General features: G+C 44.0%; 1 protein-coding gene across 2 annotated transcripts in view; it reads right to left on the bottom strand.

Moving 5' to 3' along the window:
- Positions 1–6691: 6691 nt before the first annotated feature.
- LOC142408003 (uncharacterized) overlaps positions 6692–23327 on the bottom strand; it is a 32238-nt gene continuing 15602 nt past the window's right edge. Inside the window, exons 6-11 of one of the 2 annotated variants that reach the window (XM_075497865.1) lie at positions 21870–21944; positions 20157–20255; positions 11807–11913; positions 10970–11089; positions 9362–9495; positions 6692–8913 (exon numbers count right to left, since the gene is read on the bottom strand). In XM_075497865.1, coding sequence (XP_075353980.1) covers positions 8805–8913; positions 9362–9495; positions 10970–11089; positions 11807–11913; positions 20157–20255; positions 21870–21944 — 644 coding nt within the window. In that variant the 3' untranslated portion in view covers positions 6692–8804. The remainder of the gene's footprint in view (positions 8914–9361; positions 9496–10969; positions 11090–11806; positions 11914–20156; positions 20256–21869; positions 21945–23327) is intronic. The other variant, XM_075497866.1, reaches the window with a different exon arrangement.

Below are 23327 nucleotides of genomic sequence, written 5' to 3'. Positions count from 1 at the left end.
CTGGGTGCAACGCCCTGTCTTCACCTGTGGCGGCGGGGGGCGGGGCGGGGCTCACCTGAGGCGAGGCCTCTGTCCGCCATGTTGAGAGGGAGCCCGTCCCGCCACAGCCCCCTCGGGGCTGGTACCGCTCTGCATGGCGGGTCCCGTAGGGGCAGGCCCCTGGCCGTGATCGCCTGGTGTCTGGGGCACAGCTCGTGCTGCTTCCCCACGCAGTGTCGGTGGAGGTTGACCAAAGTGAAGAGCCGGTGTTTGGCCTCCAAGCAGGCATCTAAAACCTTACGGGGAAAACTGCATTGTCCAGCGACAACCCTTTCTTCCAAGAAAAGCTGGAGTAGGTGTCTCCTTAGTAAGGCCCGAAGTGGCCTGCTTTGAGATACTGCCAACATCCCACGGCTTTCACTGAACTTCAGCCAGTACTGCAGAGAGTTTAATTCACTTAAATCCTTTTGCTATTCTTTTGCATTGATTCCTTGGATTAAATTATTAATATTGTGTGTTACGTGCTAAGAGGATATGCGATAAGAGGGTAAACGGAAGAGGTGAGTTTCAGTCCACAGTCACACTTTACTTTGTTGTGAGTCAAAGTCCCTGGTTGTGAGTGGATAATAATTCATTAGTCCCACTGAAGATTGCGGGTGCTGCCAGATACATGTGTTAATTAGAAATAATGTGTATAAATCGAAGTGCTGCCTTCATATATGTGTGCGATAAGACGTTGCTCCACCAATTAGACACAACATTGGTTCCCATATAGAGCCAGACCTATAAACTTCCTCTGACCCAAGGGCAGCCAATGGTTTTTGCAGACCTGGGCTGTTGATACAGATATGCACACAGTTTATTTTAACCCTGGTCCAGCTGCAAGTATTTCCTTCTTTGCCATACAACCAATTTGAGACACTCATAGAACCATAAATACTTGCTGTGCATATATACACAAAGATCTATGTCATATGTCAGTATTAATACTGAGTTTTTTCACTCTGAACAATGAGAAGGTAGTGAAGGTGACTGTACTCCTTTTGATATATTCCAGATCCTACAATTAACACATTTTATTGTTTTAGCTACTTAGTCTATTTTTAAACATGAGCTGTTGCTGAGTTGTTTGAAATGATTTACTTTAAAGGCTTTAAAACTGACTTTTTAATTTTAAATCCCCTGTGTTCCATAATTGCTGTTTTTCTTCCTTAGGGCATATTTCATTTTTGAATAAATGTGTTGTAAGTGCTGCTAAGACTGCTCTAATGATCCTGTTATAAACTATTATTTGTTTCTTTAGTGCTCCTAATGTTCTCAGCCCTGTGCACAGATGCTTAATTATCAACACTCTGACTTAATGTAGCAAAAATGGGCTAATTTTAATCAATAAACATGCATGTAAATAAATAGAAAAGGAATGTGCATTTTGTTGTAATCAGTCATTTTAAAAAATCAGTTTTCTCACAGATGGCACGTTGGGAAGCCTAAGCCAACCGTTTCTGCAGCATGCACGCCTGAATTGGTAACATCGTTCCTGCGGAGCTGAGAGAGGCTCTCCCTCCTGTTGGTCTGTCCCTGTGTGAAAGAGGAATTCACAGGACTAGAGTAAGTCAGAAGAGAAAGCCTCTGGCTTGAGTTAGGGCATCCACTTGGAAACACCTAGATTCCATTCTCAATTCAAATGGTTTGTGAGGGCAAGTGTTCCAACTGAGATCTTGCAGTTGGACACTTTGCCTTCACTGGTATCACTGGCAGCTCTCATGTCAGGCTCAGATCTTCAGGGCTATTTTCACGAGATGAAAAAAATCTTAATTAAGTGTCCATATCTTTGTCAGCCAGGCTCAGAATAAAAATTGATGTGATTCCCTTGAGCTTCACTGTTTGTTATACCCTGCAGACAGCAAAGATACTGGGAAGAATAATGTGAATGTCATTTAACATCACAAAGCAGCTTTCCACAGCAGGATAGACTGATGTGGAACTGTTGAGTGGGCATAAAAAAATGTCTCCACTTTCTCCTCCCCTCAATTAAAAAAAAAAAAAATTAAAGAGTATTTTGAGAATGATTGCATTGTTTCCTGTACTTGGGGGAAGAGATGATAGGTTAATTATTTTAGTCCTAACCTCTGTGGAAGATTTCAGTTCTTCCATGCCACGAGCAGCCCAGATGACCTCAGGCAAGACACTTCATTCTCTCTGAGCCTTAATTCTCTCCTTTTAGCTAGTTCAGAGAGGATTTGTGAGGCTAAATATATGAAAAATTCTGAAGGGCTCAGCTTGCAGCCATGGCAGCCAGAGCAAAATCTCAGAGACAGAGAGTACTGGTGATAAACTTTTCTTCCCAAATAGCAAAAAGACCTTGACATTGTGGGAGCAAATCGTCCACTTCCACAACAGTAAGAGCAGAAAGCCCTACATATATCTGCAAGTCAGAAGCAGCTGCAAAAGAATGATTCAGATTCCTTTACGAGCATGACACTTAACTCCTTCCCTCTCAGCAGGTAGGGAGGGAAGGAGTTTTGATACCGTGGTGTTCCTCATTAGCCAAACTGGTTAGGTCTCTCGAAATCCATGTCTAGACAGGAGATTTGAACTTCTGTCTTGAGAGGGCATGGCAGTGTTTTACCAAACACAAATTATCATTTTTGAATAATCATATTTGAAAATAATATAAAAACACATGTGACAGCAGAACAGCTAGGATCATGTAAACGAGAGGCCAGGTTGCATTCTTGTTCAGCTTCTTCAAAAAATTAAGTTCAACACCTGCAAGATGTCAAAATGATACAGCACTAAGACTGTTTTATGCTGATCTTTGTAATTCCACAACCTCTCCCTTTTGTGCCATTCTTCAGTCTAACCTTGGCTAAAGTGTTGGTTTAGACTTACACTACAATCATTACTTTTCCTCTGCATGCACCGCACTATTGCCAGGTTGCTTGTGAAGGATGAGGTGCTATTCTGCCTCAGCACTTGCTCTGTGTGTGTGTGAGGGGAAACCTACAGACCATGAGCTGATAATCATACGTAACCACCACAGGCAGAGTTCATAACACTTTATAATGAAAATATTGTCGTGTTTGGGGTTGGGGAAACTGAGGCACAGTGAGATGAACTGGTTTGACCAACACCACAAAGGCTAGTGAAAGCAATAGGAACATCAAGCAAGTCTCCTGTCCAGTGGCTTCTTTGCCAGGGTGCAATGCTGGACATGTTGGAGCTCTTCTATCCCAAATGGAAGGCATTTGACTATGAGGGCAGTAACAAGCTACTTCTGTGATTTTTTTCTATAACTTTACTCTATGTGTGTGTCTGCTACTCGACATTATAACATAAGAAAAAGAGCAAAGGGGACTTTGCTTCTCAGACTTGGTTATTTTCCACACAGAACAACCATTTTTAAATTAAAAACAAAAAAGCAAGGTTTTTCAACATCCCAGAGAAACTAATGTCTTTACATAGATACTGCAGTATATAACACCGGATCCCTTCAACAGAATTTAGAAAAATCAATAGAACTAGTGCAGAAGATGTGAAAAATACTTGGGCTGAGAGCATGGATTGGCTTTTTGCTTCCTCAAAAAAAGATAAAAGTGTACTGGAGTAAAAGCAAAGCATTAACATATCAATGAGGGGAAAAAAACCTAAAATAAATTAGTCAGGAGGGAAACTTTCCTGTTGGTGACTCGCACAGTGAAATCCTAGATATCCTGAAGTCAGCATTAACAAATTTTACCAGCCTTTTTCTCCAAGGTGGATTCTGCTGGAAGAAAATAAGCTAATCCTGAGATTCAGTGGTTTCTTGTAAAAGGGATAAGAAAGTAATAAGAATGTATCATGATGAGTTTTGTGGTTATTGGATTTTACTTTTGTTTATTGAATTAATCAACATCATTTTGAGATTCCTAATGTAATGTTCCAAGCTTCTGTACTTTTTGTTCTAGTTGATTGATGTTAAAAATATGAATTATCTTTTACCAGCAAGAGTCAATTTAACTCAGTTCCAAACCTTTTAATTTGTAACAGATGGATCAGAAAGTCAGGGTTAGGAAAGCAGCTAAAATATGACAGCATGACGTAAAACTTTCATTAGCACAAGACTCTGTTTCTGGGTTACTCACTGTATGCTCAGGTTTTCAGAATATCAAACACTGAATAAAAATTCTTGTATTCATTTACAGAATCAAAATCTGCTACACTAAAAGAGCCATGGTTCATTTATATCAGCCTCCATACAGCTGGGGAGCTATAAAAATGTCTAAAAATAACATACAGCATTTTCCTCCATCTAAAATGGTACTTGCAAGTTCAGGTAGCTCAGTACTTTCACAATAGTACATGGACACAGAAATCAAAGTTTGACATAAACTAAATTTTACCAAGTTTCTAGTCATCTCTCGATGGGATAGTACAAGGGTCAGTTATCGTGACAGTGGCTTTTTCCCAAGAAGGCACAGGAAGTTTGTTGCTGAGACCAATGCATTACAATGTCCTTTCAGTATGGGAGGACGCTTCCTTTGCAGATGTGAACATCTGTAGAATATCAGGGATGGCACATACTGGAAAGTTCAATTTGCCTTGAAAAGACCCCTGGGTTTGGTTCAGCACCATCAGAGAAGAAGGACAAGATTTCCTCTATCTGATCTTCATAGCCCATGACTTAAAAACCCTCTCTCCTCACAAGTGCATTTTCAGTATTATGGAGCAGGCCTGTGTTGTTAGCATAGTAAATAAATTATTTTCTGCCAAGCGATTAGCATGTCTACCTGATACTCGGCTCATGCAGATATGTCAGCTGTGCCACTGAGCTGCAGATTGGGTGGAACCTTGGTAATTATAGATAATTACAATGATCAATTACAGATAATTATGGCACAGCAGGCCAAATTCCTCTCTGCAGTTGCCCCACTTAACCCTGACGGTGTTACACCACGGTTTGAGCGTGCAGCAAAGCTTCAGGCTCTGCATTTGCATACTGCAGTCTGCCTGTGAGTAAACACAGCTTTGTAGGTCAGGAGTTCATCAATTACAGCATCAACCACATCTTAATGCCCAAGATACTCACGGACCCATTGCTTACGGATATGGTCCTATTATTAGGGATATAGTCAATCTTCCACCTTCAAAAGGCTTCCCACAAGAAAGAGCATCATTACAAAAATAGAGTAGACTGAGTTTAAGAGAAAGTTGAAACTTAAAGCACTGTATTTCATCATTTGCAGCTGCTGCTGTAACAATTAATTACTTGCTCCTAACCAGATCATAGATGTTTTCCCAGCCAGACTTCATCCCACCTCCCACACTGTGGCTGCACCAGAGGCTTGATTTCCAGCCACTGGGCCATCTGCAGGCGCAGGGAGAGCTTTTGGCTGCTCCCAAGGCATGTGCCACTCAAGCAACTAATAAATTGCTTAGGGAAAAGGCAGCAGGAGCCAGCTGGATCTGGCCCATGAACTGGCAATTAGACTACACTGGGTTGATGAATGACCAAAGAGAGGCTACTCTAGATTTACCCTTCTAAGGGATAAGTTATACAGAGAATAAAAACATTCAGTTATAGCACAAGCAATGCTACAGCCTGTTGGAGGGTTCTTGAATTGCCTGTCTGAGGACTTACGCTACTCTCCAGCTAGTAAAGATCAGAGACTAGGAGAATGAGCGTATCAAGCGCATTCATTTAACACTCCCGGTGCCAGAAGCAGCATAGCAGGCTGATGATTTGCACAGAATGGTTAATTCTCACAGGAGAGAAGGGGAGACATCTTAAAAGCATAGAAACCAGGGAGCAGCCTGAATATGCAGTGATGAAAGGAAGGGGAATTTCATAAGGGGCTCAAAGGTCTGCTTTTCAAAGGCTCTGGCCATCTGCAAAGACCATTTGTTAAGCTGAGCGATGGTTTTTCAGCCTCTGAGGACTAGAAAGTGAAAGAATGGCAGTTAACAGCAGCTGCTGAGTGCTTTGTGTTTTGGTTTGGTTGGTTTTTTAAACTCAGTCCATTCACTGAGGAACCAGACCGTCAGCACACTTTCCCATCCCTGGGAGCCCCTGTAGCAGCAGTGCTGGGGGATGCGGCGCAGAAAGACTCCTGGCACTACCACAACCATATCAACCAAATGGCACCCAACATACCCTTCCTAACTACTTGCAGCAATGGTACCGATACAGCAGATGAATCACACAAAACCAGTACGTTGCCACCAAATTTGCCCTGAACAGAGCTTTGCAATTACTTAGGAAAGCCTATGAGCAACAGTATTTAGTTGTAGGAGTGTATTTTCTTTGCCTACATTAGAATGCGATATTAAATAAGGTGCTGCTATAAACTACTGAGCCCGTCTGTATTACAATGATGACTTCCCATCTGTGAAACAGTGGAGCCAGAAGAATACAGCTCTCCCAATACCGCTGATGTCACTAAGAGTGGTACTGATGAATTTGACAGAAAAACTGGGTAATATAATTTGCTGCTGCTTGTCATCAGCACTGCAGTCAACTTGTCAGTGTCACAGGTCTTGATTGTTCTTTTATCCCAACAACAGAAGAATGTCATGAAGATTTCCTAAACACAAAAGGGTTCAGATGAAGGAAATCTCTTAAAAAACATTTACAGTACCTTGAAAAAGCTTGAAAATGAAGTGGTTTTAGCCAAAAACACATGCTCTTACACACATACAAACTAATTAAATAAAACTGCTCAGGAGTGCTGGGCTTTGGGCAAAAGTTTTGATTTTTTATTGTAAAAACAATGAACATTTGAAATACTGTAACATGTTGAAATAGAACATAATTACACGGACATCAAAAAGTTTGCAGGCAGATATGGAGAAAAAGGCAGAAGAAATCTGGAGTCTACCAATCTTGTGAGCTTCTCTTTATCTCCTTCATTCTTCCTTTTGTTTTTTTTTTGGATGACTGAGGTTATCTTCAATGCTCAACAAAGACCTTGGGCAACATCCTGGCCCCAACGAGGTCAATGAATGTTTTCCATTGGCTTCAGAGATAGCAGAACTTTACTCATTACCCACATACTCATTAACACATCTTCTAAATCCTTGAACTTGCTGTACTTGTTTCTCCAGTGAGGCCATGTATTTTCTTGTTATGCATCTGCTCCAAACCAGTTACTTTCCAGATAAAAGTCCTTTGGTCTATTCAGACCATTCATAAACTGCCTGTACTTCCCCTACACTGAGGCACAAACACTAAGATGTGCAGATTCTAGACAGTGGGCTGCTAAATGGCATCAGTTAAGATTACCCCTCATCTGTCTGTCTGAAACAATCCTGCTGTGCTAAATTTCAGGGCACACTGTACAGCTAGTGACCCCAAAAATCACAGCACAAGAGAACTGCCCTTTAACATGTAGTAGCTAAACTCCAAACACAAATACATTGCTGCAATTAATCGCTTCTCTGAAAGATACAGCTGCTTTGACAGCTATGCAACAGATGAAGGCTATCAGGTAAAAGTGTTGAGCTGCAGGTAAAGCTCAGATAAGCCAGCATCAGGGACTGGGTGGCTGTGATGGCAGAAGCACAGAGCTCTCCTCTAGCTCAACGATGCAAACAGGAGTGCTGCTGTAGCAGTGTAAAGCCATTAACATCCCTGGGTACTCAGTGTCCTACATGAAATGAGTTTCACAGCATCAGCCCAATGCCTACGAACGCTCATATGTTTAACATGCATTAGTAAGGTAATCTTTCCATACAATCTCCAAAAGCACAAAGTTGAATGCAGATGGAGATTTGACAACCATTATCTCATCCTTCGAGGCAGTACTCTAAGATGGGTCAGGTGGAAGCACAGTCTCAGGACCATCGAAGAAACCCTCACAGCTACCACCAGAGCTGAAGCTCCTCTAGGGATAAAGGTCTTCAGCTTTTAGTGGTGTCAGCCCAGTGCTATTTATAAACCACAGTATTAAATTGTAACACATTCCCTCCTCCATACCATAAGCCCTCTGACAGCGAGAAATACACACTCTTCAATAAATACTAAAATGACATTTTTAAAAATTTTGTTCACAAATGTAGTTTGTATTTGAATATTTAAGTAATAAAATGATAAAAACTTCCAAACATCAGATTAAGAAAAATGATTTCAAAAAGTTACTTCAGTCTACTCTAAATACAAATGCAACATGCTTTAGACATACAGAGTTTAAACTTTAGCCCACCATGAAATCTGAGGAGAAAAAGAGGGTTTACACCATCTTTCCAAATAAGTTTAAAACCTCCTCTGGAATTTCCCTTGTGGAGCAAGCTAGCCTGATGTGGGGTGAAAAGTATAAATATGTCAAGGTCTGAGGCAAAAGTCTGACTGTAGCAGCCAACAAGAATTTAAAAGATTTAGGACATTTGAGAACAATCCACATTATTCTCCCTTTGTCTCTGAACAGTGCCTCCTTCTGTACATTAGTAGCCTGTAGATGAGCACCTCTGCAAAAATGCCAAGAGACCGGCCTATCTGGTGGACCCTCCATGGAACTGAAGTACAATCACGGTCAGGTACATCCCGACCATTTCTACAATGGCATATAACATTACAAGTTTACAAACACCATGACAGTGAAAAACTGAAAGGACTTAATGCAACCAGTCAAAACCCATTCAACAGCTTTTAATCAAGGGCAGCAGTTTCTAATGAACAGCCACTCTGTTTCAATGCCACCTCCTGTGCACAGCGTGCTCATGTTCTCTCACACACTCATGCTCTCTGGCTCACTGCTCCTCTTCTCCTCTTCCTCTCGCTGGGAGGTCTCCTAGAGCCTCTCTTTACTTTGGGCTCAGCAGAGCATCGCAGAAAGCAGAATCCTTGCAGCTCATCGGCATGCCTGCCCCATTGGGTTGTCACTCTGGCAGCTGCACAGCTCCCTCAAGTCTCTTTCTTCATCTTCTTCCTCTTCCTCCTCTCCTTTTTTCCAGGTACACCTGCCATACAAACAACAAGCATGAACATTCCACGTGCAATCATGTCCCTGGGAACTGTTGGCTTTTTGCCTGAAGAAGGGTATTTTGGGGTTCTTAGATGTGTTTTACAAGAGCCACCTACTTACAAGGGTAATCCAAAGTCATGGGGAGGGCTCTGAATATTTTTAGTGGGCTCTGACTCACACATACATTTGCTTCCGTTTCACATTTAAAAGCGCTGTGCAAAAATTATTCCCACTAAATGCAATAGCAGTTTTGCTCATAGCTCTGGCGGGAGCAGGAACAGGTATTTGTCACAGAAAAAATATAATAGAGCCTCTCTAAGAATTAACACATACAGCTAAAGGAGAAGCATTTTGCATATTCACTTAAAAATGCATTTGTGAACACTTCTCGGATTACGCATTATTCTGAAACCAAAATTCATCAGATGTGCAGAAACAATCACTTACCGCTATTGGGTGAATTATTAGCAACATCCAAGGATTTTTTGAAGGAAGCACAGACTGCATCACTGCTATGTTTTGTAGATATCAAGTCACTTGGGCCTTCTTCCATTCTTGTTTCCAAACCTTGCTGGGGCTTAATTGAAACAATATGCTTTACTAAGCATATGAGTTAAACAAAGCATATGCGAGTACAAAATATGAGAGAAAATGTCATTATTGGAGGGAATTAGGGTATTTAAAGAAACTGCAGGACAAATTAGTTTTTAAATGGTTAGAATATTCTGGGATGTCATCTACCTACCTCCTGTTCATTTGTTTTAGAAGGGATTAAAGTATTGAAATTGTCTTTCATTACCATCTTTCCCCTTGTTTTCCCCCGTGAATAGAAGAACAGCAAGATATATTGAGGTGAAAGTACTGTAATTGTATAGTGAGACTGAAGACTAACATGTGCCCAGTGACTGCTAAATGACCACAGTCCACAGAAATACTGGTGGTAGCACAGGGAGTGTGACAAGCCACTTTGTATATCTGACTTCATCAGTAATTTCATTTTTTTTATGTCCATCTCCAAAGGATGAGCTTGCACAGCAGCAGACACCGGCATGTGGGGCTGACATGCAGCACAAACTCCTTCTGGCCCATCATAAACATGCCAGAAGAAACAATGCTGTCCTGAGGAGTCTGAACAGCACTATTAAGATTATTCATTAAGGTACATACAAAGCTAAAGCAACTAATTGGATGTGCAAGAGAGAGAGAGGCCTGGCAGCACTCCGGTAACTGATGGGCTGTCCTAATGACCATGTGGATGATGGTCAGGGAGTTAGTTAAAAGCTTTTCCCTTAAATTGGGAGCATCAGGAGTTCAGAGAGCAAAACTGTCCCAAGGATCAGCAGAGACCACAGTGGGTGTGAGGGGAAGACAAATGATACTACACAGCTGTATGAGTCCAGAGCAGCACATTCAGTGAGAAGTGAATGAAAAACAATTAGGACATTTTGGGGGGTGTCCCCCCCCCCCGCCAGTTTCTCATTTCACTGAGCAGCAAGGACATCACAGCCAAGGACTGGTCCAAAACCCCGTAAACACTCTGTTCCTTTGTACTTCCCATCCCAAATGAGCTGACATTTTCCACAGCCTTTCTCTGTTGTACTCTGAGACATTTTTCTCTCAATAAGCTTTTCACTGGTATAACATTGGTCTTGCTTTATCTTCACTGGCTTTTGGGAACGACCTTTACATTACTGTTAATATCTGCAGGTGACCTTCCGCCATAAATAAAACACAGCCCAGTTGTACACTAAACTTGGAGTGCATTTGCCTGAGAAAGCATTTTTGCTTCCATGATTAAAGCCATCTGCTCCTCTCTGCATTGCAAAATCAAACTGTTTTGTAAATATATTAGGGAATATCGTGTTGCAAAAACCCACTGGTCACTGCTCACCCTTCTTTTATGGGAAGGCAGGGAGAAAAAAGAAGAGAAGTGGAAGCCAGAAGATGGAGAGGAAGAAAAGCCCCCCTTAGGTCACATCATCCTAATGGAGAAGACATCCCCCTCTGCTCTTGGAAAACCAGATGCTACTCTGGGAATACAAAATACTCACATGCCTCAGACCAGCTCCACCCTTTGCTTCCTTCACTTCAATTTTCTTCTTCTTCCGCTGCGTTTTGCTTTCGAGTCCAGAAAGGCAGAAATGAATGCCTGCTTTGCCTTTTGGCAAATCCTGAAAGCATCAGAGATTTTGTAAGAGGAGGCCTGGGACAGCTGGTTCATGTTTTTTTCAGGAAAACTGATTACCTCCAGGAATGTGTGCTGACAGTGTACAAGCAGGGCGTCTCTCTGGATAAGGTACACACCTCGGCTTAAGACAGCTGTTTGCAAAAAGCTCAGCATGCTCTTCCCACTGCTGCCAAAAAGGGACATTTCTCTGGGCTTCTAGAAAGCATTTAAACAGCAAGCTTTCTGCTTCTACCTCTCCACCCAAGCTACGACTGTATCACTATCAGCAAACCCTCTCACTTAAATAAATACGTCCCAGCCACCTGGGATGGTGTGAAGGCTGATGTCTTCTGTGGACTCTACACCTCTTTTAAGCCCCAGGTATTCAGGAAGGTCAGCGGCAGTAGAAAGAGTTCATTCACGCAGGGTGGCAAACATGCAATGTTTGCTGCTCAGGACAGCAATGCCATCCGGATGGCATCCGAACTCCCAGAACCACCCATCTCCCCCAGCCCATCTCACGCGTCCTGCAAACGTGTCCCCCAGTTCCAGCTATTTCAGACAGGTCAGGGGAGTGACCATGCGAAGTGCCTCCTCCCAGCATGAGAAAGCCCCCACAACCAGAGGAGTCCAGCTCTAGGGCTGAACTGGACACCCCAGTCTGGCTGAGACTGACCCCAGTGGAGCAGGTCTACCTTGGTCATCAACGCCGCTGCCTCACCTTTTCCTTCTCATCCCCTGTCTGATGCTCCTCATCTCCTGTCCAGTTTCCCCACTCTTCTGTGGGAGCCTTCCAGTCAGAGTCTAGGTCAATGGCTGAAGGATCATCTATTAGGACAAGCATACGAATGAGTTACGTTCAGAGCCATACTACTTCCCAGGCTCACACTAGTAACACAAATGCTGCAAAAAGTTTCTGTCATCACAGAATCACAGAATCATATAGGTTGGAAAAGACCTTTAAGATCATCGAGTCCAACCATAAACCTAACACTGCCAAAACCACCACTACACCATGTCTCTAAGCACCTCATCCAAACGTCCTTTAAATACCTCCAGGGATGGCGACTCAACCACTTCCCTGGGCAGCCTGTTCCAGTGCTTGATAACCCTCTCGGTGAAGAAAAATTTCCTAATATCCAGTCTAAACCTCCCCTGGCGCAACTTGAGGACATTTCCTCTTGTCCTATCACTTGTTACCTGGGAGAAGAGACCGACCCCCACCTCTCTACAACCTCCTTTCAGGTAGTTGTAGAGAGCGATGAGGTCTCCCCTCAGCCTCCTTTTCTCCAGGCTAAACAGTCCCAGCTCCCTCAGCCGCTCCTCATAAGACTTCTGCTCCAGACCCTTCACCAGCTTCGTTGCCCTTCTCTGCACACGCTCCAGTACCTCAATATCCCTCTTGTAGTGGGGGGCCCAAAACTGAACACAGTATTCGAGGTGCGGCCTCACCAGTGCCGAGTACAGGGGCACAATCACTTCCCTAGTCCTGCTGGCCACGCTATTTTTGATACAAGCCAGGATGCCATTGGCTTTCTTGGCCGCCTGGGCACACTGCTGGCTCATATTCAGGCGGCTGTCAACAAACACCCCCAGGTCCTTCTCTGCCAGGCAGCTTTCCAGCCACTCTTCCCCAAGCCTGCAGCGTTGCATGGGGTTGCTGTGGCCCAAGTGCAGGACCTCGCACTTGGCCTTGTTAAACCTCATACAATTGACCTCGGCCCATCGATCCAGCCTGTCCAGGTCCCTCTGCAGAGCCTTCCTACCCTCAAGCAGATCAACACTCCCACACAACTTGGTGTCGTCTGCAAACTTACTGAGAGTACACTCGATCCCTTCGTCCAGAACATTGATAAAGATGTTAAACAGAACTGGCCCCAACACTGAGCCCTGGGGAACACCGCTTGTGACCGGCCGCCAACTGGAGTAAACTCCATTCACCACCACTCTTTGGGCCCGGCCATCCAGCCAGTTCTTTACCCAGCGAAGAGTACACCCGTCCAAGCCATGAGCAGCCAGTTTCTCCAGGAGAATGCTGTGGGAGACCGTGTCAAAGGCTTTACTGAAGTCTAGGTAGACAACATCCACAGCCTTTCCCTCATCCACTAGGCGGGTCACCTTGTCATAGAAGGAGATCAGGTTGGTCAAGCAGGAATCTTCTGATGGGATGTCTGGGTGTGCATGTATGCACATGCGTCTTAAACATATTTAAAAAAGTATTCACTGACTGCTAATTCACAGTTAGTGACTGCACTCTTCAGGACGGGAGGAAAAATTAAAGAAGGGCAGGAAGACACATACAGGAACAAAAGCCCTTCCAGCCTGCGCTTCAATAAAACAAGCTTTACAAAACTAATAGCATGGCTTGTCAAATATTTTCTTTTAATTTCAGGGAGAAGGATTCAGGCATATCCAGAAACACTGGCAGAGAGGGCAGGCTCTTCCACTCACTGCAACACACCATCCTCAGGGCAATTATTTGTATGGAAGAGTAATACTAGCAAAGGATTTCTGCATTTGTTAATGCTCTCATTGGCTTTTCTTTCCTAAAAAAAAATACTACCAAGTGCATTCTTGACTTCATCTTCCTCCTCCATTTTCTTTTCTTGAATGTAAGCCAGAGAGGCACCAACATGGCATAGATTTCCAAAGCTCCCTAACATGCAACTCTAAATATGCATGAAGTAGCTAACACCTACCCCGCATAGATTCTGATCATTTCATGGGGGCTAGGCAGAAAATTTTTAAAAATCTTTTAGGTTTCTGTATCTGCCAGCATCTGGTACCTTTGAAAATCTGGCCACAACCCCTCAGCTGCCTCTCCACAAAGCACTGGCAAATGATCCTCAGGCGAGAAGGCAAAACAGACCAGTCTAATTTGTGTGCCCAAACTGAATGAGGTGCAAAAAAGCAGATAAATCAGCATAAGATGTTGAAAGGACTACTTGATTATTTTTTAATGGTTTGAATGTAACAATCTTAAGTCTTATCCTAACAGGGAAAAAGACTTTCAAAACACAACACTTAATAATAACTCTTAGCTAATCATGTATCTTAAAATAAAAACAAATATAAAAAAATCCCAGGCTGGATGGAAAAACTTCTAGTTGAAGCAGGGCCAAAACCAAAAGCATGCTGGGGATGATAAAAGAAAACTGTTTCCAAAATGTTGCTCTGTCCAGTTTGCTGCCAAATGATATAAACATGATTATAAACATTGCTCAAGTTTCTTGGTTTAAAATCCATGCCCAGTATTTCCATATCCATAGACAGTATTTCTTTCCTTCTTCAAAAGGCACAGGAACAAGTATTTTCTAATTTATTCCCCCCAAAATTCCAGTCTAAGTATTTTAGGCAAATGAATGCATCCAGATTCAAGAGATGCATAATATACATGACTGACTTAGATGTCTGAAGAACAGTTTGGGTAAGCTGTAGCATGGGACAGCACCACCAAAAAGCTTCTGCTGCTTCTCCCCAGTTAGGTTACATGAAGGTCTGGCTCACAAGTTCTAGATGATTTAGCTGTTGTGGTTGAAGGCAATACCAACCTGCACTCTCCACCCCATCTCTATGCCAGAAGGTACATCAGGGTGAGGACACAAGTCCCAGCGCTGCAGCCCATGTGTGCACACTCTGCCCCTGCACTAATATACCACAAGTGTGCCATGGCAGCAAAAAATATAGGCAAAACCATGCTCCTACTGCTAGAGAGAAGGCAAATTCTGGCTACCAGGAAGGTACACAGCATGACGCAGGGACTGGCGAAATAGCACCAAGACTTCAGGAATGACAGTCCCTCCTGAGCTGCACGGCAGCAGCTCTGCCGATGGATGCTCTCGTGGGTGTGCAAGCAGAACGGACTGTAACTTAAGGAAGGCACACCGGAAGCCACGACTATCATTTTCACTTATTTAACTTCCGATCTCTTAAACAGTATGTTTATGTACTTATTTTTAAGCATGGAAATAGTTTTAATGGCTAAATTGCTGCAGTGGGCTTATGTTTATGCTTCACCCTCGTCATGCGGGTAGGCATGAAGCTCAGCCAGGCAGCGGTGACTCTGCCTCATCTCAGAATTACTCTTCCCAGGGATGTTTAAAATCAACTCAGAGTGAAATTAAGTGCAATGTAAGATTCTTTACAATTTGCTGAATTTGATGGGAAAATAGGATTAAATGTACTTATCCTAGAGCTCTAGTTTAAAACCTCTCCTGTTGTGTAGCTTATTTCCCTTCCAGCTACAGTGACATCTCCTGGAATGGCTTTAAACTTTGAATAACCTCTAATATTTTTAAATCGGCAACTGGTCCTCCCTGGGTCACAACTGCTCTCACAGGCTAAAACTGGTCAGTAATTCCTTCAGTAGGAGAAAACCATGAGCACAAAAAGGAATGTGCCATGCAGCAGCAAGTACTCCTGCTTCCTTGGTGGGTTTAGCACTAATGGAGGTGATATCTCCCAGCGCATCTACAGACCGACATCTTGATAATTCCTGCTGTTCATTTTTACAAAAGCAGTGCTGTTAAATGCCATTTTCCAACTAGATTCTTGCAACCCACCTCAGTCCCCCAGCAGCTCCACCCAAAAGCTATACTTTTCTGTTCCCTGCTAGCAGCACATGTCCCATTAGCAGCGTGCATTTCGGGGCCAAGGTGATTTCCACATACCCCATGTAATGAAGATACTTTAAGATCCTGAAGGGCACTACTTTGAAGGTGTCTTCAGAAATCAGGGAGGATGCCAGCACTTCTGCAGGCAGAAAGTCCATCCCAGCGCCAACCACCTGAACGCCCTTGGTCTCCAGCTGCCTGGGCAATGCTGGGGAGCAGCTGGCTGTGCCCTGGGAGGTGTCGGGAAGCAGGTAAACAGGGCCCCACAGCAGCAGGGTCTGGTCAAAGGCAACAGTCAGCAGGTTCCTTATGCCAGCTGATAGAGAGGGTAGAGTACTCTACAGGCTGAACCTAATTATCTGGCCTGGAAAACGAAGCTGGAAAGTACGGCAGCAAAAGCAGTCTGTCACCAAGAAGGGGATTAAAAAATTTTTAGTCCAGATTTGTAGGTTTCGATCCTGTGCTATCAGCACTCCTCTTTGGCATGCTCTCCCCCGATATGGTCAGCAGAAACCTAAGGGAGAGCAGCCCTTCATCTGGCAGGGCAAAATCCTCAGTGGACTGCATGTTGTCTATGGTGCTGAGTCCTTCTGTGGCTGCTGTAGAAAACCCGTCCCTTTGCAAAGGGCAGGTGCCTGTGTAATGAGCATGCTCCTAACCCAAATCCTTGCTGAGCCCTCACTTGTAGACCAAGTGGAATCCGTTCAGTGAACATGGATAAACAATTTCCAGTCTAAAGCTTGCATTTATGTGTTACAGGTCAAAATTATTGCTACCAACAGCTGGGTGTAGGAGTCCCTATGTGGCACCTTCCTCTAGCATTATTCAGTAGATGCAAAAATATCAAATAAATCCCAGACTGAAGACTTCTTTTAATCCAAAGAAGCTGCTTATTCCCATGAAAAAAAGGAATTAAAATTCATTTTAACTCCAGGACAGAAGGAAACATGGGAGTCATGAGACACAGGAGCTTTCTGAAGGTTCCAGGGAAAATCTGCCTTGGCAATCAAGAAGGGATCATTGGGAAGATGCCAAGTTACAGGTAAAAAGACAGCCCTCGTCGTCATGAGATGTGCTGCATTTGCGAAGCAGAATGTGGGTCTTCTGAGACTGCCCTGTGCTGTTGCACAGGCCCACTGCGCTTGGAAGCAGACACATGGCATAAAATCTGTATTTGCTTGCCTTGGAACCAGACACAAGTGCTCTAAAACAGCCCAGCCAGCCACAGTGTGCAGGTTGCACATTTTGTAACAGCAAAACCAGCCACAGCCTATAATGCATTTTGTGAGACAGCTAAGCATAAGTACATAAATGTCACCAAAGGGGCAGTGGCAGACGTGGTATAGCTGCACAAAGGCAGTATTGGGAAACATGTGCAAACAGTAAAGCCATCAAGGTAGAGCACAGGAGGCAGAGCAGGCAGGAGATGTCTGGTGGATCCAGAACAACCCTGCAGAACAAGCGAGAAAGGTGTCTGGCGAAACCAGCGCAGCTCCTGGGCCCGAAAGTAAAGTGAACTATGTCAGAAGCACCAGAGATTTTCTCTTCGTGGCAGGACTGAAAAGCATGCAAACAGTAACAATGAGCAGGGAAAACCGAGGATGAAAGAAGCTGCCCACTTTGGAACCCCCTTCCCTCATGAGGGACTGCAGCCATCAGTGCTAACCACATGGCTTTGGCTCCAAGACACTGAATACCCCTAGCTAACGAAGGCTTAGATTGCTAAGGACTAATTGTTCAAATATGCAGAGACAATGACTGGTGACAGAATGAGGATTACAGAATCACTGAGGTTGAAAGGGGCCTCTGGAGATCATCTAGTCCTACCCTGCTACTCACAGCAGGCTCAGCTACAGAAGGTTGCTCAGGGATGTAACCATGCAACCTCTCTGGGCAACCTCTGCAACCTCTCTGGGCAACCTGTTCTGCTGCCTGACCACCCTCACCATAAAAAAAGAGCTTTTTCTTATGTATACGTGGAATTTCCCATACTTCACTTCATGCCCATTGCCTCTTGTCCGCTCACTGGGCAGACCAGAGGCAACCACTGCATCAGGTGTTCATACACACAAATGGACCCTGCTGGACCCACTCCAGTATGTCCATGCCCATCTTGTACTGGGGAGTCCAGAACTGGGCACAGCACTCCAGGTGTGACAATGACTAAGAATTAACCATCAGCAACGTGTATCATTAATGAATGTCAACCTAGCAGTGTGTTGCTTTGAAACCAGCCCGATGTATTAGTCTTTTAAACGCTCCCATATCACAGCGGCTGCTCAGTTCCCTAACTACTAACTCCCTCTCTCCCTCTATGCATATATGCTTTCGGTTGCAACAACACTTAAGCCTCAAACCTTTTGTGAGTTAGGCTGTTATTATTACTGGTACTTCACAAAAAGATAACCCAGTGCGGCGTAGGGAGCCAGCCAAGGCTGCTCCGCGAGCCGGGGCAGAGGCAGGAGTCCAGCATCCAGCTCCTTCTTCTGCACCAGCCCATCGCCGAGCAAAGAGACTCATTAAATGTACTGATCTGGATTTGATAAAATGACCCCAGCTCATATTCAGGTTATGAATGGCATTTTTTTTAGTTCACAGGCCTGCAAGAGCTGACAGGCCTTGTTTAACTGTCAAAGAGCTCATTTTGCCTGCAGCGCAGACCTTAATGCCAACCATTACCTCATCTAAATTCAGGGAATACATGTTCGTGACACTCCCCTCTGCATCAATATCAAGGCTGACAATTCAAAGGCAAAAAACTACTACTACTACTACTACTAAGAAGCAAGCTGTAAGGCAGGCAGAAATCCTTCCATTTCTGCTTTCAATCAAAATGCATCTGCTCCGACGTTTGCAAGAGCAAGCTGCTGAATTTGCTCCTATCTGTTCTGCTCTCAGATAGACATGGCACCAAAAAAAGAGGAGCTCTGCCTGGCTTTGCAACTGCAGATCAAATCCAGAGTGTGCCAAGTGTGACCTGTGCTAAATGCAATGCAAGGAAACGCTGCTGAAGAGCTACCTACATTGCCTCCCTCCTTCCCGCATAGGCAAGCTTGGGCTCAGAAGTTACAAAGGGCCAGGCACTCATCAGCAGCGTGAGGGTAAACAAACACAGCACTAAGGGAGGGGAATGCTTGGGGCTGGTTTGGGGGTTTTTTTGGTGTTTTCTTTTTGGTTTTTTTTTGTTTTGTTTTGTTTTTTTTTTTAAAGCAAACTATGCTATTTATAAAATCCTCTGATGGCCAAGCTGATGCATCTGCTGCAGAGTCTCAGTTACTGCTGGGCAGAGAAGCAAGACAACCGCAGTCTTTTCTCCTCAATGCATTCAACCACTCTGGGTTCTCCTGTAGTTAAGGCAATCAGAGCAGCTAGAGCAAGAAGGGGTCTGCTCAGCTCGTCAGACATCATTCCTGCAAGAGCAGAGTAAGGCCTCCCAACAACAGGGGTATAAATAGATACTTCACTTGATCCTGACCAAAAGGTCAAGAGAAAAGCCCATCTAATACCCACACTGTTCATGCCAAATTATTCCAGCCACTCAGGACCCATGCTGGCCTTTCAAGCAGATTTTTAAAGTTAAAAAAAGGCCATTATCAGTCATAAAAAGACTGAAATCCTGATTGCCACAGTCCACTGGAGTTGCATTCTGCATCTGGGTTCTGGGTATAGAGGAAATTTTAAGTTTTGGCAAAGGTGCCCCATGCTCTAGCAGCACCCTGTCCTCCCTGCAGCTCTTCCCCGGCCACCCCACTGAGCCCGGGCTGGGGGCTGCCTGGAAAGGGGCCACTCGGCTCCACCTTCCCCACCCAGCGATGGGAGGGAGGGGAACACAATGCTTCAGTTACGAAAACCAAACCCAACTTTGAATTCGTTTTGCAAATTTAGTAATCTGAGATGATTACTAACACGTGGTGTTTGTTTTGAAGCACAGAGCCCATATTGTTGCCTCTGGCTCGGGAAGTCCCTGACCCACTCTCTGCTGGGACATGGGGGGATTGCCCTGTGCTTGCCCTGTTCCTGTGCTTATCTGCCAGCAACTGCTATGTGCAACTGCTGGAGAGAGGATGCCGGGCTATGGGAGCCTTCAGAGAGCCTCCCTACAGCTGGCCTTGCTGCCCAGAAGCTCTAATTACACTTTGCACAGCAGTATGTATGCACCGAACAAGACTGCACCTACTGCATCCCTTTTTTGTTGCCTTCTAAGTAAAAACATATATAAATTGCATTTTGTCGCCCTTCTCAAGGGTCCCACGCAGGGCGCCTGCTCCTCTGACCGAGCTTGCAGCAGCTTTGGGCGCCTGCTCAACACCAGACCCAAACTGAATTTTTCCCTTACCTCTGCCACCCTTGTGCCAGGTGGGAAATGGACCCTGATTTTTGGGGCTTAGAAAACAGACTGGAAAGGGTATCAGCATTAGTACACTCATCTTTCAATAGAAAATGAGCAAAGAGACATACCCTGCCCCTGCCATGCATCGTCTGCGGGAAGGAAAGTTGAGCTGGCGTGCCAACAGCATCTGGAAGGGCTGTCCTCAGATGATTTACTCTTCATGTTATCTGCATACAGGAAAAGCATCTTTTTAAAAATAAAAACAAAGAAAACCCCAAAACCTAAAAGATAATCACATAGATACAGTCACATTATTAAAACCAATTAATCGTGCCTTTATCTGCTCACTATGTCATGATGCCTGGACGTTATGTAATTTAAGCTACACATTAATCTATGCTGCTCATCATGGTGGATTTATTAACAACGGCTGGATGAGGAAACCTCACACATAAGTGATTAAAAACAACCCACTCAGGAGTGGCTACACTAACAATATTCAGAGATGTAAACTTCCGACACATCTCTGTTGGGGATGTAAGAAGGGAGCTATAGTTCCTGCAAAACAAAAGCCACATCCAGTGTATCCAGCTCCAGCTCCTACTGACTTCAGTGAGAAAGTTTCTGCTCATTCTAACAGAAATCCATAATTACCAAATGAATTACTCTGAGAAAGAGCACAGATGAGAGCTGCTCGAAGAAAAAGAAGAGTTAAAGTTTTTCTGATTATTATTTTCAACAACTAAAGCAACCAGTAGGATTCACGTGCCTCCCTGAACAACTCTCCTTAGCCCCTTTCTAAGGCCTGTACATAACAGACTAGTGTTTTCTTCATTTCCTTCATACACAACAGATTTTTTTTCATATCTCTGATTTTTCCTTTCTTCCTTTCACCTAAAGAACTCCTCTGTTCATGCAGTTTTGCTCTGTATCAGCTTGATTTTTTTCTGCATAAATGCAGATGTTAACAAATATTTCTCCCTGTCGAGTACTTGTACATTAGGAACTGCTTCAATCCACTGATGCAGTGTTGGAAAATAGATGATAAAATATGGCATGTATTATATTGACTACCATGTCTGGCTTTAGAAGCATATTTCAGCATTCTGGCTTACACCGCACATGCTGTTTTGTGCACGGATGTCTATCTATATATACCTACGCTTGGCTTTAGCACCTCTAAAAGATTTAGGACCAGATTTTGCATTCATCAGCCAGTTGGACCTCCAGACAAATTTCAGTTCCTGGTAGGCAGAGAGTGTATGAACTAGGAGTGCTCAGAGCCAGGCAGTGAGAGGGACTGACAGTTGCAGAGAGGCAAAGTAAAAGCCAGAAACAAGGCTCAAGATTAATGCAAAACCAGAAGATGCTCCATCCTTCTCAAGGCTGTGCATGGAGAGGCTCAAGCTGAAAATCCCTCGCTGTGCTGGAGAGGAAGCTGCTGGCTAGGCAGCCTCGAACAGGGCCTCTCCAACCTGGGTGTTTGCTTCCTCCCTCGGTCTGAAATTCTCTGAATTTCTTGGTCATCAGAACGCAACAGAAACCTTCTGTGCAAGTAAACCTAACAGAGAAAGAATTTGCTGGGGAGGCAATATTCTTTTTATTTATTCCAAGATGAGACACACGTTTGGAAAGCACTCAATAAAACGCTCTGACGTCACTCCTTAAAACACTGGTAGTGCTGGATTGCAGATGCGACCAAGCTCTACAAGGGAGAGTGACTAATGAAATGTGGCTCCAAGGGAAAAGACCCATATGTAAGCAATGAGAGTACTTTTAAGCCAAGCATCTAAGAAAGAGATAGAAGAATTCAGATAGAAGTCCAAAGAGACATCACTCACCTAACTCCCTGGACAGCTCTGACAACGTCCCAAAGGTCACAGGACAGGATTTTACTTCTGCAATATCCCATGTTCCTGCATTTAAAAAGCAAACAAACAGTAACCCAAAATGCGATGTCACATTCACAGCTGGCGACTGCAGTTTCTACCTGACACTCCCAATCTCATTACAGCCCTTCCATGTTCTCTCCATCCCAAGCCTGCAGCCACTGCTGTTGCTGGAGAAGAATCAAGCAAGGAGAAATTATCTTCTATGGACAGAGAGAGTCCAGCCCAGTCGCCATGTTCACCTTCTCGGCCCTTCAAAGTGCACATCACACCAGCATGACACATCAAATTCCTCACTCATCTGAACCAATATCCCCTTTATGCACAACTGGCAGAAGCTGTCATCATGTATCAGCTTGGAATTTGGCCTTTTGAAAGCATTAGAGAAAAAAATGGTACTAATGTCCTCCCCCCATCAACCCCATACTTTGCAAAAAAAGGACTGTAGCAGAGAAACCAACTCATGTAAGGGCAACCTAAGACCATTTTCTGAATCACCAGAGTACTGGATTACTGCTACTGAAGGTGAGTCACCATAGGGCCTTATATACCAATAAATCCAGCCATCAAGCTCGATTAATCAATGAGATTGTAATGAAAATCAAATGCTTTTGAAAATTAACCAAAAGCAGTATTAACTACTTTAACCTGTAACCCGTAACTCTCCCGCCCCACCAAGAAGTCAGGAAGAGAGATACAAAGAAAGATATAAAGGTCCAATTACCACCTAGTTATTAATTGTTGGTATTGCTCTAGAATCTACAGTATCACCCACAGTACAAACACAACATGAGACATAACTTTGACATAAAAATTAAACCATAATGGAAATGAAAAGTCATCAAATACCAGTGAGAGAGCTGATAACAGTGTCTCCTAATCTTTAGCCTAATGGCCTGGCAGTCCATCCCTTCACTGCTTTAAAGGTGTCTGAGGTTTTAGAGATGCAGTTTCCCACCTCCAGCTTCTGTTACACAGAGAATGTTCCAACAGCACAACTGAGACTGGAAGTAGCTATAAATGACCTTGTTTGGACACCATAAGGGGTGAATCAGATGGGAAGCTGGGGAAACTGTGTAGGTACAGCACAGCACTGACACGAACAGAACACTTCCAACTGTCAAATACACAAACTGATTTAGGAATACCCTGCCTCATACTGCTTTGAAATGCACAGATATACCCTGAAGCCTAACTCTGACCATGTGTGAGCATCCTCAGAAGGAAAGGCTTTGGTTCCTTTGCAAAGGAACCAAACACTAAATACCTGCGGGTAGAAAACAAATTGCACCCAACAGGTAGTCTGCAACACAGAAGAAATTCCTGCCATAAAGACCCCTCTTTTCACATGGCTGGAACATAAACGACAGCTAGCAGGGTTCAAAGGGGGTGGACAACACTGCGTGTGTG

Source organism: Mycteria americana, chromosome 3 (genome assembly GCF_035582795.1).
Source record: "Mycteria americana isolate JAX WOST 10 ecotype Jacksonville Zoo and Gardens chromosome 3, USCA_MyAme_1.0, whole genome shotgun sequence".
NCBI lineage: Eukaryota > Metazoa > Chordata > Aves > Ciconiiformes > Ciconiidae > Mycteria > Mycteria americana.
This window is presented reverse-complemented; position numbering and strand designations above follow the sequence as displayed.